Below are 15270 nucleotides of genomic sequence, written 5' to 3'. Positions count from 1 at the left end.
ATGAGTTCAGTACCAGAAACTTCGAAAAGATCTACTATGGTTACGTCACCGGACTTTACAGCATTAGGAGCTCAGTTAAGTGAGGTACTCGGCAAGTTCAATGAGTTAAGTGCAGAAATGGCCGCACAAAGACGTGTAATTGACCAGTTGGTCGCGAGCAACAATGGTGGTGGTGTCTCGAACGACCAAGAACCTCTCGATAATCACCCACCTGCACAAGACTATCAACCACCCCACACATTTAATACCCAAACAACTTTCCTTCCTCCTTTCGTTAATCCTCTTGAAAATATCTTTACCCGACTAAATTCAGACTTTTGCTATATGTATCCAAATTATATAGTGATGAACCCAACCAGTCAAATCCCTCAAACCCATCCGCAAACCAATCTGAATGTTCCTCCCAACCCTCAGGGACCCTACCACCATACTGCAGAGCCTTTTGTACTGGATATTGCATCTCAAGGAAAGGCGGCGACAGAAGAACGACCTATACCCATTGACAAAGATCTGTTAAGAAGGTTGGATCGATTCGATGATTTTATGAGAAAGAATCAAGGATTGAGCAGGCATGGTGGGTTAGATTACGATGAATTGTGTCTTTTCCCAGATATTCAGCTACCGTTGGGATTCAAAACCCCTAAATTCAGCAAGTATGATGGAATTGGAAATCCTAAAACGCATCTTAAGATGTTTACCAACAAGTTAGGTAAACCCGTGGATGATGAGAATTTACCTATGCGTTTATTTTTGGAAAGTTTGGAAGGAGATGCTCTAGATTGGTATTCAAATTTGAAATCTGAAGAGGTCAAAACCTGGTTGGATTTGTCAACAGCCTTTGTGAAGCAATATGAGTTTAATTGTGAATTGGCGCCAACACGAACGACACTGGAGGGTACAAAAAGAAAGCCATCGGAAGATCACAAGACCTATGCAAAGCGGTGGAGAAAGTTATCTGCCAAAGTGGAGCCTCCTATGACTGAGGAGGAGATTGTTCGTACTTTTATCAAGACTCACGATCCACCCTATTTTGAAGAGATCTTTCGCATGACTGGAAATTCGTTTGCTGCTATCATTAACAAGTTGGAGGAGTATGATGAATTTGTCAAAGCAGGGAAGATTGTTAATGTGTCTGCATTAAAATTGCAATTGGATGCTTTACAAAATCAAAGTAACAATGGGAAAAAGCCCCCATTTAAAAAGAAAGAAGGAGAAACTGCTTTTGTATGGGATCAAGGCCCGTCTTTCAGACCCAGAAACCGTCCCACCTATTCTTTTCCTTACTCGTATTGCACCAATCCTCAACCATTCTACCACACTACTACCCAATTCCATCATTCCCGACCAAATCACTTGAATACCTCACCGTTACCTCCAACCCCACAACCCGTCTTTCAAAATCACACTCGTCCCATTTACCATACCAGACCAACCCTGCAAAATAATAACCCTTCTCAAAATCCTTTTCAAACCAATGGAGTTCAAACTCAGAAATAATTTCAAACTTTCACCAACTTGGGTCGACCAATTGATCAATTGTATGAGCAGTTAAAAGCAGGTGGAAAAATTGGCACCGTCCCTCATAAACTTTATCCTAAAAGCATTCCTCCAGGTGATGATGCGCAGGCAAGTTGTGCTTATCATTCTGGAAGTTCAGGTCATACCGCTGGCAATTGTTGGGCTTTAAAACATAAGATTCAGGACATGATTGACTCTGGAGACATCCTTCTCAGAAGAAAGGGAGAGCAAGGACCGAATGTTAGTAAGAATCCTTTACCTGAGTATGGGAGCACTGTGGGGGTTATCATCGCTGATGAAGATTTTGTCGATCCTACTCAGTACATTGTAGATGAAACTGAAGTGTTTGGCGTGATGGAGACTGACCATGCAGAGATGAGGAAACTGTTGTCTGTTGAAGAGTCCATAACTAAGGATAATGCTAAGGAAAAGTTGAAATCTTTTGTATTTGAAAAAGAGGAGCCATTTATAGCGGAAGGAAGAGTTTCTGAGGCTAACAGATCTCCTTTTATTTTGGATCTACCATCTTTTGAATGGGATATATCAGAGCCCGCTATTCTTGAATTTTCAAAACAAATACCTGTCAATAACCTGCAAGAGGTGCCATGAAACTACGAGGAACCTAGTCTGTTAATTGGAAATAAAAAATGCTTGAAGGAGGAGGTATCTACTATTGCCGAGTCTGAAAAAGCTGCGAAAAATTCTAAAATCGGCGTTCACTTCAAAGCCAAGATTGATTCTTCAACGCCCAAGTCTCTTGTGTCTGAAAATGAAGCTGTGAATTTTTTAAAGATGCTGAAAAGAAGTGAGTACAAAATAGTGGAGCAGTTGGATAGGATGCCTACTCAAATTTCTTTTCTGAATCTTCTCTTGACCTCCGAACTACACAGATAAGCATTGCTCAAAATCCTGAACGAAATTCAAGTCCCCAAAGATATTCCGGTGGATAAATTTTCTAACATTATGGGGAATGTCCTTGTTGATAATCATATTGCCTTCTCCGATGATGATCTGACTGCAGAAGGGATCGGGCATAACAAAGCCTTGTATGTATCAGTCCGCTGCAATGAAAAGCTGTTGCCGAGGGTTTTAGTGGATAATGGATCAGCGTTGAATATCTGTCCATGGAACACTCTCACCAAGCTTGAATTTCTTGACATCAAGCTCCGTCCATCTGGAACTGTGGTTCGAGGATTTGATGGTTCAAGAAGGGAATCTATGGGTGAAGCAGATATGGTATTGGAGATAGGCCCTGTTCAATTCCAAGTTACTTGCCAAGTCATGAACTTCTCCAGCGTTTACAATATCTTGCTTGGAAGACCTTGGATACATGTTTCCAATTCAGTGCCATTTTCTCTGCATCAAATGTTGAGATTTATTGCGAATGATCAGCTCATTACTGTACCATGATCGTTGATGCAAAATTCAATGGTGAAAACAGAAAAAGGACTCCAATTTCATCTCATCACGTTGCTGACATCGTCTCTGTGGGATAGGCATTTGGGGATAAGTCGCTGACTCAATCAGATTTGCCAGAGGCCAGTATTATGATGGTTAGGGAGATGATCCGAGGCGGATACAAAATAGGAAAAGGTCTTGGGAGGGAATTGCAAGAAATTTTGGAGCCAATAGAGATCCCGACGCAAAAGGATACATTTGAACTGGGATTTCATCCAACTGCCAAGGATAGAAGGGAAATGCAAGCTCGAAAACAAGTTGAAAAGAAGGGAAAGCAAACTGTCTTAAATGTCCCACCGCTATATCACACTTTTCCTTATCCATCAGAGGTGATTATGCCAGAAACGAAGAATCCTGTGGAGCAGATTGAAGTGGACCTGTCTCAACTATTTGTCGGGGCCACTTGTGAGGAGGAGCCATCAGAGAATGCAAAATTTTTGCCAATCATTGAAGGAGTTATTCAGAATTGGACTGCTGATTATCTTCCCTCTCGAAGGGAATTTCGGTAAATTTAAGGGGATTGTCTTTTGTCTAGATTATATCCAGATAGGACGGTAGTCTGGATCTTTTGTTAAAAGAAATTGCTTTCATTTTTTTAAAAAACCTTTATTCTTGTTTCAGTTAATATAGCTTGTTTCGTCCAAGGAAATTGCTGAAATGGAAATAAAGGTTTGGGTTAAATATGTTTTTAAATAGCAATCATGTCTGTATGTTTGTCTTTTTGTGAAGTCTTGATAGATTTTGAATTTAATGAAATGAAAGATTTCTCCAGTATTTGCTATTTATTTATTACTTACGTTCTATTCTATTTTCAGATGGTCACAAATAAAACCCTCTGATCCTTTGGATGTTACAATTTTGGAATTCGATGGCTGCAACCTCGATATCTCTCATGAATTTGAAATCATGCAATCTGAAATTCAAAACGAGAGCGATACTGAGAAAGAATTTGAGTCTATTTCAAGAGATTTAAAATAGTATGAAGAGAAACCCAAACCCAACTTAGAAGAAACATAAATCATCAATATTGGCACTAAGACGGAGGTTAAAGAAGTTAAAGTCAGCATTCATTTGAATAAGAAACAGAAGGAGAAAATGATTGAATTCTTAATGCTTTTTCAAGATGTGTTTGCATGGTCATACGATGATATGCCAGGGATCTCTACATACATAGTGGTTCACCGGTTGCCAACTGATCCAAATTTTTTACCCATAAAGCAGAGGCTACGTAAATTCAAACCAGAAATGAGTCTCAAGATAAAGGAACAAATTGTGAAACAGCTCAATACTAAGATAATCATGGTATCTCATTATCCCATGTGGCTATTGAATCCTATGCCAGTGCCTAAGAAATCTGGAGAGGTGCGAGTATTTGTTGATTACAGAGATCTGAATAAGGCCAGTCCGAAAGATGATTTTTCTTTGCCAAATATTCATATTCTTTTGGACAATACTACTGGACACGAAATTGAATCTTTTGGTGATTGTTTTGCTGGATATCATCAAATCTTAATGGCAGAAGAGGACAGAGAAAAAACCTCTTTTATCACCCTATGGGGAACCTTTTGTTATCGAGTGATGCCTTTCGGGTTGAAAAATACTGGAGCCACTTATCAGAGGACAATGACTACCCTGTTCCATGACATGATCCACAAAGAGATGAAAGTTTATGTGGATGATATCATAATGAAATTCCAAGAAGGTTGAGGACCATTTGGTTGATTTAAAAAAGCTGTTTGAAAGATTGAGGAAGTACAATTTGAAGTTGAACCCTGCGAAATGTGCTTTTGGAGCTCCGGCTGGTAAGTTATTGGGTTTTATTGTCAGCCAAAAGGGTATAGAGATTGACCCTGCGAAAATAAAAGCAATTCGAGATATGCCCATTCCAAAAAGTTAAAAAGATGTGAAGAGTTTTCTTGGAAAGATCAATTTCATTGGCCGATTCATTGCACAGTTAACCTCTACCTGTGAGCCTCTGTTCAAACTGTTGAAAAAGAACGAGCCGATGGATTGGAATGAAGATTGTCAGCAAGCTTTTGATAAGATCAAAAATTACTTGTTAAATCCTCCGGTCTTAGTGTCACCTCAGTCAGGGAGACCTCTGATTATGTATTTGTCTGTTCTTGATGAGGCTGTTGGATGCGTTCTGGGACAACATGATGAATTTGGGAGAAAGGAGCAAGCCATCTACTTCTGAGTAAGAAATTTACAGCATATGAGGCTAACTATTCTTTTCTTGAGAGAAGTTGTTGTGCTTTAGCATGTGCAGCTAAGAAGCTGAGACATTATTTGCTCGGTTATACCACTTGATTTTCCGTTCTGATCTTCTAAAATACCTGTTGGAAAAGTTGATGCCCACGGGACGTATGGTTAAGTGGTAAATGATCCTTTTCAAGTTCGACATTGTCTTCACAACACAAAAAGCAGTCAAGGGTCAAGTCATAGCAGATCATTTGGCAGAAAATCCAAGAGATGATGATTACCAGCCATTACATACCTATTTTCCTGATGAGGAAATTCTGTTCGTTAGAGCAGTTGAGGACATGAGTGAGCAGTATCTTGGATGGAGTTTATTTTTCAACGGTGCGTCAAATTCTTTCGGAGCTGGAATTGGAGCGATTTTAGTATCACCTGAAGGGAAACACTATCCTGCCACTGTCAAATTACGGTTTTCTTGTACCAACATCATGGCCGAGTATGAAGCTTGTATTTTTGGATTGAAAATGGCGTTGGACATGGAGATCAAGAACCTGATAGCATTCAGTGATTCCGATTTACTTGTGCACCAGACGCTTAAGCAGTGAGTAACTCGGAATTCAAAAATTATGCTGTATCATTGTAACTTGCTTAGTTTGGCCAGCAAATTCAGGAATTTGGAATTCAGACATATTCCCCGTACTCGTAATGCCTTTGCTGATGCCCTAACTACTCTGTCTTCGATGATCCAACATCCAGATGAACTGGTGATTGAACCTATACAGATTCAGCTTCAGAATAGGCCAGCGCATTGTCTGGTTACGGAAAGGGTCACTGATGGTCGCTCCTGGTACAATGATATTGAGGAATTCATGAAACGGGATCCTACCCTCCTGTTATTGATTCTGTTGCAAAAAGTTTCTTACGCAGAATGTTTTCAAGATTCTTCTTGAATGGAGAAGTGCTATACAAGAAAACATCTGATTTGGGTCTTCTGAGATGCATCAATGAAGGGGAAGCCGATTATATGATGAAGGAAGTGCATGGCGGGGTTTGTAGGCCACACATGAATGGGCATCTACTGGCTAAGAAGATCATAAGAACAGGATATTTTTGGCTTACCATGGAGCATGACTATGTAGATTTTGTTAGAAAGTGTGTTAAATGTTAAATGCATGGTGATGTCATACGTGCTCCTCCTACAGAACTGCATAGTATGACTGCTCCATGGCCATGTTCGATCTGGGGAATGGATGTGATCGGAACTATTGATCCTCCTGTTTCAAATGGGCATCGATTCATCTTAGTGGCAATTGAATATTTCACCAAGTGAGTTGAGGCCGCGTCCTATAAACATGTGACTAAAAAAGTGGTGTCGAATTTCTTGAGAAATAATATCATCTGTCGTTTTGGAGTACCAGAGACGTTGATCACTGATAATGCCGAAAATCTCAACAACGATATGGTGGATGGATTATGTGAATAGTTCAAGGTCAGACATCGAAATTCTGTCATTTACAGGCCTCAGATGAATGGAGCCGTCGAAGCCGCAAATAAGAATTTGAAGAAAATCATTCGTAAGATGACTGAAGTACACCGGGATTGGCATGAGAAGCTGCCTTACGCATTGATGGCATACAGAATTACTATCAGAACTTCTACTGGTGCAACTCCTTACTCTCTTATGTATGGAATGGAAGCAGTACTGCCTGCAGAAATTGAAATTCCTTCCTTACGCATTCTGATAGAAGCCCTAATAGAAGAAGCTGCATGGGTCAGAGAACGTCAGGAGCAGTTGTCTCTGATTGATGAAAAAAGATTGAATGCCATCTGTCATGGACAATGTTATCAGCAACGAATGGCCCGGGTTTACAACAAAAAAGTCAAGCCCCGTTTGTCTGATGTTGGAGATAAGGTTTTAAAACGGGTTCTTCCAATACAAGATGAGGCTAAATGGAAGTTTGCTCCCAATTGGCAAGGACCGTTCGTTGTTAAGAAAATGCTATCCGGAGGAGCGCTCATCCTTATAGAAATGGATGGTCAAGTTTTTCCCCAACTAATCAATGCAGACATGTGCAAAAAGTTTTTCATTTGATTATAAAAAAAAAATTTTCTTTAAAAATACTGCAAGAGATTGATTTAAGGCATACTTTCTCTCATTTTTTCATTTCGCTATTCTATCCCTAATTTATTTTCCCTTTTGACTTTTCATAACCACCTTCCTTTTTCGTTTGGGCAGTCCCTTAAGATCACTAACCCCATACTGGGGCAATTTTGTTTTTTTTTTTTAAAAAAAATAAAAAGAGAAAAAAAAAGAAGAAAAAGAAAAAAAAGAGAGGAAAAAGAAAATAGAGAAATTCATTCAGAATTAAACTGGGGCAATTTTATCTTTTTCTCACCCTAGATCGGGCAAAGTTTTGAAAGAATGTTATATCAAATGATTGCAAACCCATCATATGATTCGCTGCCAAGCGTTTCAAGTCTTAACCCTTCCATTACTACTCTATCCGATCCTAATCACAGGAACAAAAATTGCCGACTTTTATCTTTTGCAGTATTTTGGAAATTTTTTTTTTCTTAATCAATTGGCAAATGATGTAAATACAATCTTTCTGAAATATGTCAGAGAAAATTGTCTCACTGATGCTACTTAATATCAGAATATGACTGGATTGATCCAGTTGGGGTTAAAATTGTCTTGTCTATGTCTCTAAATGAAAACCCGAAAGGGCACCTTCTAAAATAAAAAAGAACGGAAAAAAAGAGAAAAAGAAAGAACATGAAAAAAAAGAGAAGGATAAAAAAAAAACAAAAAAAAAAAGAAATGGGGTGGGGGTAACCTTAGTGAAAACCCGAAATGGCGCTGAGGTAGGGTTTTGGAATATAAGAGGATCAGCAACAAAGAAGAAGATGCTGAGGTCTGAAAGCTGGTGACTATGTTGATTTGGGTCTCTTTCATACTGTTGTTCTTTTGTCGACAATGAATTCCAAAATGGATGACGTCAAAGGGGTCAGATGGAGCATTTTTCCTCATCAAAGGTCGTCCTCTAAATATGAATCCAACTTTCGATTCTTGGACCTATATTCAAAAAATTCACCAATTTTGTTTTACTATTTTATTCACTATTTTATTTATTCATTCTGTATCATTAGTTATTTCATATTAGCATTATTGCATGATGAATAATACCATTTTTTAATTATTTATGTTTCTCATTTATTGGGTCTCACTCAAAAGACAATCCCCTATAATTTATCCCAAAAGGGTCATGAAATTGAGGATCTTATGGTAACAAGTCTGGATGACTGACATTTGACGGTTGCAAAGATTCTGAAGAGGTTGTCGACCGAACCTAAAGAAGCAATTTATCGATATTGAAACTCATGTTTACACGGCTCTCAAGGCAAAAGGATCACATGGTGGTGGTAGTGTTTCTGTCACGATTGTTTCTTTTCCTTTTTTTCTTTTTTTTTTTTGAAGAAAAATTATGTGACACAATACTGGGTTAGTTAAGCATGATTCACACTGGGGCAAACGATAAAAGGATTGAGTTCCAAGTTTTGCTATACATTTTCGAGGAAAGAAAAAATCATTATTCCCTTTCTTTTAAAGTTTGAAAAATCAAAAGAGTTGCAAGTCTACCAGATAAGTTTTCTTGTTTTATTACCCTTTAAGCAACATGTAGTCTGATCTTTCAGTTCGAAAGCATAGAATTTGTGTTTTCATTTCTACCGTTTTTATTTTCGTTGGGTTTGGGTTCTATCCCATCAACCTCGGCATGCTCGGATTTTATCCCACTGACCGTTTTTTTTAATTTTCGTTGGGCTTGAATTTTATCCCACCAACCTCGGCAGACTCGGGTTTTATCCCACTGACCATTTTTATTTTCGTTGGGCATGGATTTTATCCCTCCAACCTCGGCAGACTCGAGTTTTATCCCACTGACTGTGTTTCTTGATTATTTGATTAATAATTGTGTTTTATCATTCATTTTGTATTTCATGTTAGAAGTTCTGAGAATTCAGACCTTTTCGATTTTTGTAAAGATCACAGATGGTCAATGTACTTGTTTCATTGGGGTTCGCTTGTATTTAAACTACGTTTGACCTGATTCCCATGGCGGGATACGTAGGCAACTCTACATGAGTTCGGTCACGTTTTCTACAATATTACAGCATCCCTTTGCTCAATATTTATAGCCAAGTGTTGGCTTGCTGTTTTAGCTTAGGTGCAGTTAGAAGAAATAGAAAAGCAATTTTGGTGTCTACGTTTTTGTCTTGAGTTTCTTTGAAACTCTAGACAAAGAGGGGCAAGTTGTAGACACCAAATTTTTACCAAATTTTTGTCAAATTTTATGTTTTCTTGAATATTTTCTATTTGATAAGTCATTTATTTTCCTGCATTTTTAAGTATATTTTGTCTCATTTGTGTAGATTTATCTTTAAAAAAAAAAAGAAAAGAAAAGTAAAAAAAAATCAAAAAAATCAAAAATCAAAAAAATCAAAAATCAAAAATCACAATCAATTATTACTAAGCTTACACATTTCATCATTTTCCCCACCAAATACACTTAACCCATTTTTACACTCCATTCTCACGGGTCTTTCTTCTCATTTTGGTGAAAAATCCATCATGTTATCTCAGAGATCCATCTTGTCATTTTGGGAGAAGATCATCATTTTGGCCAACCTAATACGCCACCCACAATTAACTCTCTCGGCCCTTTCTTTCTTTTGGTCTCCAGACAAGAACAAGAAAAAAAGGAGGACACAACAAAAAAACTCTCCACTCCTCACTCTCTCCTTCTCTCGGACTGGGGCAGAGAAAAAAGAAAATCGAAAAAAAAATATTCCCTATCCCTCTCGGTTCTTCTCTCCTTTTCCCCCTCTCAATCTCACACACACACCTACTAGCAAGTCAAGCATATCAAAGAGAGGGCAGCTATCGGTCAAGGCTGGAAAACTTCATCAAAAAAGCTTCAACCGAAAGATTTCCATATTTATTGAGGTATAGTTTTAGTTTTTGTTATATTAAATCAATGCCTCATTGTTAAGTTTTCTTTTGTTTCTGCTGGCTGCCTTGCATTGTTGTTGTTGTATGGTTAAAAAATTGGGAAATGGCATGAACTAGATTGAGGAAAAGGAAATGTTCTTATGCATGCATATTAACCGTTTGAAAAAATGCCAAGATGAAAAATCGGATTAAAATGCTAATTTCGTACATGTATTGTTGTTAAAATGAATAATCATGACTAGTTAATGGTTTGGGGAGGTTGTTTGATTAAGTTTTGTGTCATTTTTGTAGCATAAAAGGCAACAAAAATAAATAAATTTCAGGGGATGTTTTGCTTTATTTTAGCCTTCTTATGTTGTTTTCTTGTCAAAATAAAATCATATTTGTATTGTAGGAGTTGTGAGTTGTAAGGGTGTTGTAGTATAATTTTCATGATTTTTGATGAAAGATAGGGTGATTGGAAAAAATAAAAACTGGACTGTTTTTTGACATTTTGGCCACTTTAGGGTCAATTTTTGTTAAAACTAAGCCCAAAAAATGGAATCTACGCGAAAAATGGAGTAGGGAGGTGCATTTTGAGAAATTTTGGCCACCGGAGAGGTCGCCGGCGACCGGCGGTCCGGCGGCCGCCATGGCCGCTAGCTGAAGCTGAAGCTTCAATTGGCCGAAGAAGAAAGAAGAAACGAGAGAAAGAAGAAGGTGAGGAAGAAGAAAGAAAAGAAAAGAAAGAAAAAAAAAAGGGAATTGGGCTAATGTTAATTTTTCTGATGGGCCAAGAGTTAGTTTTGGTTGGGTTTCGAGAATGGGTTTTGTTTTATTTCTTTTGGGTTTTGGTTGGGCTAGAATGTCAGAGCCCATGCCTTTATTTTGGTTGGGTTTGAGTGATAGAAGACGGGCTGGCCTGTGTGTTTTGGTTTGGACTTTCGGCTGGGCTTAGGTAGTTTTCGGCTCAAAGAAATAAATAATGGCCCACTGGCCTGTTTTCTTAAGAAGATCTGATTACAATTTGCACTTTGGCCCCTGATCTTTGGAGTAGGTTTACTATGGTCCAAAACATTTTAAATTCCTTTCACCTAGGTCCTTAATTTAATTGCACATTGGTCCCTGAACTTTATATTTCATTTAATTTTGGCCGCTAAACTTTGGAAAAATTATATTTTTTAACCCCAAAAGTCTTTCAGTTTTTGCAATTTAATCCCTGGTGAATTTTGACTCTCTTTATTATAATTGTTTCTTTTCTTTAATAGCTAATTATGTTACTTTTGAGTATATTTAACTTGTAATTTTAGATGTTCTTAAATTTCTTTACATTTGACATGTTAAGGTTAATTTAGTATTTTTATCATTATTATTATTTTCAATTAAATTGGTGTCATGATTCTTTTGTTCATTTTGAGTATAAATAGGGCAATTTGACTCCGTTTAGTCACCACTTCAAAAGGGAGGTACCCCATTATTATTATTTCAATGTTAATTACGTGCTCTTATGTGCTCATACGTGTTCCTATGTGTTTATATATTTTTTATATGCTTTGTTTATTTGATTTGAATGTTCATTTAAATTTTCTTATGTTTGTTTAGTTAATTTTATAATTATTTGAGAGGCATTTAAATACCTCAAAAAAAAATGTAATAGATAGGATAATTAGATTTGTTTTATTTTATTTTTCCTTTTAGATTGTAGTTAGGCGCTCCCCGATGTAATAGATAGGTTGTGTGCTTATGTGGCTTATGTGTTACGTGCCTTACCCGTTTTCCTTAGGATTTTTGCATCTAGATAGTATGCTTATGTGTTACGTGCTACGTGCTCTTATGTATTTATTTATTTTAATTTATGCCTACTTGTCTTATTATGTATTAAAAATGTATGACGTCACCACACTAGTCCAATGCTAGTTGTGGCTTTTCCCCTCCGCTTACTTGCTAGTCCAACGCTAGTAAGGATTTTTAGAAATGGGCTAGTCCAACGCTAGACCTTTAGATTGTTCATGCGTTAGATTCATCTTTGTGTGATATTAATTACATTTTCATGGATATTTTTATTTTTAGGATCTTTCCTCATTTGCATGATATTCCATATTATTTTTCCCCTATCTTCTATATGTGTTAATTATATCATTTAGAATTGCATCTCATTCAAGAAATTGTAGAATAAGTTAGTTCATTTGCTTGTTCATATTAGGAGAATTATTTTTGAACATGGAAATGGGCGATTATAACTTTTTAGTTTAAATACTCATTAATCCTTGTATAAGAAAATTATGTCACGAGTTTTTGTCTCCCGTACCCTTTATGTTGCATTCTTTTTTTTTCTTCGATCACTTATATCGATGTATATAATTTAATTTAATTTCTTTTCTTTTCATCATTTGCATACTCGTGACACTTTCAAGGAATTATTTTGGTCTTCGCAATTAATGCGATTGGTTCAATTAAACCATTGAATGAACATTTTGGCCCTTTCGATATTTTTATAAATTTAGATTTGCATCCATGTAGAAAACATCCAAATGTGATAAAATTAAGGGTTAGATTAGGAAAATTTTGACTAAACCTCGCAACTAGCTTCGACTAGGTTGAAAGGGTGCCTTAGGTTTGAGTTAATCGAACCTTTGCCATCCCTTTTTCCAACCGTGACTCCCGAACCCATTTTCTCTTGTTTTTCAAAGACCTGGAGTTGTTAAAAAAGGTTTTATTTTATTTTATTTTGTCAAAAATCGTTTTTGGGGTAACTTGGTACACTCAAACTCAATACCAAGTGGCGACTCCTCTTTTTCTTGAAAACCCTTTTTAGACTAAATATTTGGACCCAAATTGTCACATTTTTTTAAAGTCCCATTCTAGATCCTTTTTCACCTATTTTTAAATAAAATCACATTCCTTGTAAACACCATCTTTTGTAAAAATCTTTTATTTTTCCATCACGAAAAATGGGGTGCGAAAGTCACAAAGTCTAGTCAATAGAATTGGAACCCTATTACAAAAGTCCACAAAAGCACGCAAAAGAGAATTTCGTCCGAGTCTCATTCCAAACCCATTCCTGTTAAGGAAAACAAATCTACAGGGTGAGCAAAGCGCTCGTGAGGCCAAGAACACACATGCAAGCACATTGTTCAAGTAACAATCCCAATTTTACAAGTCGAGCAATAATATTTCAACGATTAACAATTCACTGGAAAAGTAAACATTGAAAATTCAAGGATACTAGAGCTCTCAGGAACTATGTTCCACTTGCACGATCAATAACCTCCACGAATTGACACTCCGTCAATCGGGTAGGTTTAGTCCATAGAACTCCACTTAACCTGTCCCCTTTCATCTTACATACCCCTGTTTCGGGCCCGCCTGTCTTTGGTTTGTGGCGATACTATTCGAGTATGCCAAACAAGACCTCTCATTAGGTCGAGTTTATCTGTTTCATAGCTCGCCAAGGTTCCCGACCAAGCTCATACCGACTCGAGTCCAAGGTCGGCCGATGAGATGTGAGCGTCCCCCAAGCATGTTCAAGTGTCGAAAAGATTCACTCCAATGACGTATGTAGCCATAGCATACTATTGCAAGCCATACAAGCATGTGACATTTCAAGCAATCGAGATATTCAAGCATTTCAAGTACGAGCCATTTATTTCAAGCGAGAACGAATGCGATAAAGTACACCCTCGTCTCAAATTTTAAAATCTCAAGTATCAATAACAAGTAAACATGTATCGAATTCACAGGAGTACAAGTAAACATGCACTTGACACTCACCAATTAAATAAGAAGAAATGACACTTGAAGTTCAACCGTCCACCGTGGGATCCTCTTGAAGTTCCTCTTGTGTGCTTGAGCAATTAACAATAGACTATTACTAATAATCCTCAAACAATGAGGAAGGTCGTACATTAGTCCGGTCTTAGAAAATCTCTCGAAAGTCGGCCTAAATTACTTTTGAGAAATCGAGACTCAAAAGTGTTACTAGACTCAAGTAAAAATGGGTCATCATCCTTAAAATCATTGGATGGAAACAAGTACGAGCAATTAGATATCAAAACGAATGACCGAAGTCGGAAAAAGACTAGCCACGTCACAATTCGGCCGGGTTCGGGCCGGATTGGAGGCAGAGAGCAAAATCTTTTTTTTTTTTCGAATTCCAACACCAATCCGGCCAACTATCCAGCCAAGAATTGGCCGGATTCCTAGCCGGATTCCGGTGAACAGTTTCCCGCGCGGATTTCTTTTCAAAAGGTCAAGAATTTTTAATATTTTTTGGGTATTCTTTGAAAAATCATAACTCACTCCCTGATTATCCAAAATTAGAAAACTTGGTACCGTTGGAAATCACTTCCAGAGTACTAAAAGTTTTTAGCATACACTTTTCCATGATTCCAAATGGAAGATATTCAAAATTGGGTTCAAAATTTCTGTTATGGACTATCGAGGCAGTTTCGGAGTTGATTTTTCGCCAAATTTGAAAATTCGACAAAATTCACAGAATTAGAACTAGCATCTCAAATTTGAAACTCAATTAGAGTTGCAATCAAAGTTTAACACACAACAAGCGGATCAAGAATCAGAGTTTTGACCATCAAGATATGGTAGTTCAAAGTTACCAAAATTTCCTTGTTAAACAAGGGTTTTCCAAACTCAAATTATGAACTTTGGGAGTTTATTTGAGCAGCGAAACGGGCTCGGAATGACACCAAATTTGGTAGGATTACCCTACCATATGAGGACTATTTCTCTGTAAAATTTTATAGCTAAATAAGCACTGGAAGTTGGTTAACCAAATCACCCAAATTTCTAAAATTTTCAAGGCAAATCTGCCTTGTGAGTTCCGTTTTCAAAACGTTTGGCTTACAAAGTACCTCAAACATGGTCCATTTGTATAGAAAATGTATAAGAGGCATCCTGGACAAAATTTGTGGGTGATTAACACCAAGAATTTCGGTTACAAGTGTCGCGCCCCATTTTTTAGAAAATAAATAAACGGTTTAAAAAGTGAATTTTTTGATTTGAAAAATGAATTTTAATTTACAAAGAAAATGAATAAAAATATGGGTCTAAATGGGACTTGAAAATGCGACGATTTGACCCAAAATATA

The 15270-nt window shown here is 37.2% G+C and overlaps 3 protein-coding genes across 3 annotated transcripts; all 3 read left to right on the top strand.

Moving 5' to 3' along the window:
* Positions 1 to 2412, top strand: LOC140009918 (uncharacterized). The gene is made up of 3 exons (XM_072056258.1): positions 1 to 1224; positions 1549 to 2118; positions 2176 to 2412. Exons 1-3 carry the CDS (start codon positions 1 to 3, stop codon positions 2410 to 2412), a joined length of 2031 nt encoding a protein of 676 aa, XP_071912359.1.
* A 2945-nt stretch (positions 2413 to 5357) lies between these two features.
* Positions 5358 to 6125, top strand: LOC140009917 (uncharacterized). Its single transcript, XM_072056257.1, has 2 exons — positions 5358 to 5776; positions 5828 to 6125. The coding sequence occupies exons 1-2, from the start codon at positions 5358 to 5360 to the stop codon at positions 6123 to 6125; spliced, it is 717 nt and encodes a 238-aa protein (XP_071912358.1).
* Positions 6126 to 6754: 629 nt separating this feature from the next.
* Positions 6755 to 7267, top strand: LOC140009916 (uncharacterized). The gene has a single exon (XM_072056256.1). It carries the CDS (start codon positions 6755 to 6757, stop codon positions 7265 to 7267), a length of 513 nt encoding a protein of 170 aa, XP_071912357.1.
* Positions 7268 to 15270: the final 8003 nt, after the last annotated feature.

Source organism: Coffea arabica, chromosome 6e (assembly GCF_036785885.1).
Source record: "Coffea arabica cultivar ET-39 chromosome 6e, Coffea Arabica ET-39 HiFi, whole genome shotgun sequence".
Classification (NCBI taxonomy): domain Eukaryota; kingdom Viridiplantae; phylum Streptophyta; class Magnoliopsida; order Gentianales; family Rubiaceae; genus Coffea; species Coffea arabica.
Note: the sequence above shows the minus strand (reverse complement) of the source record. Positions and strands in the feature narration are given on the sequence as shown.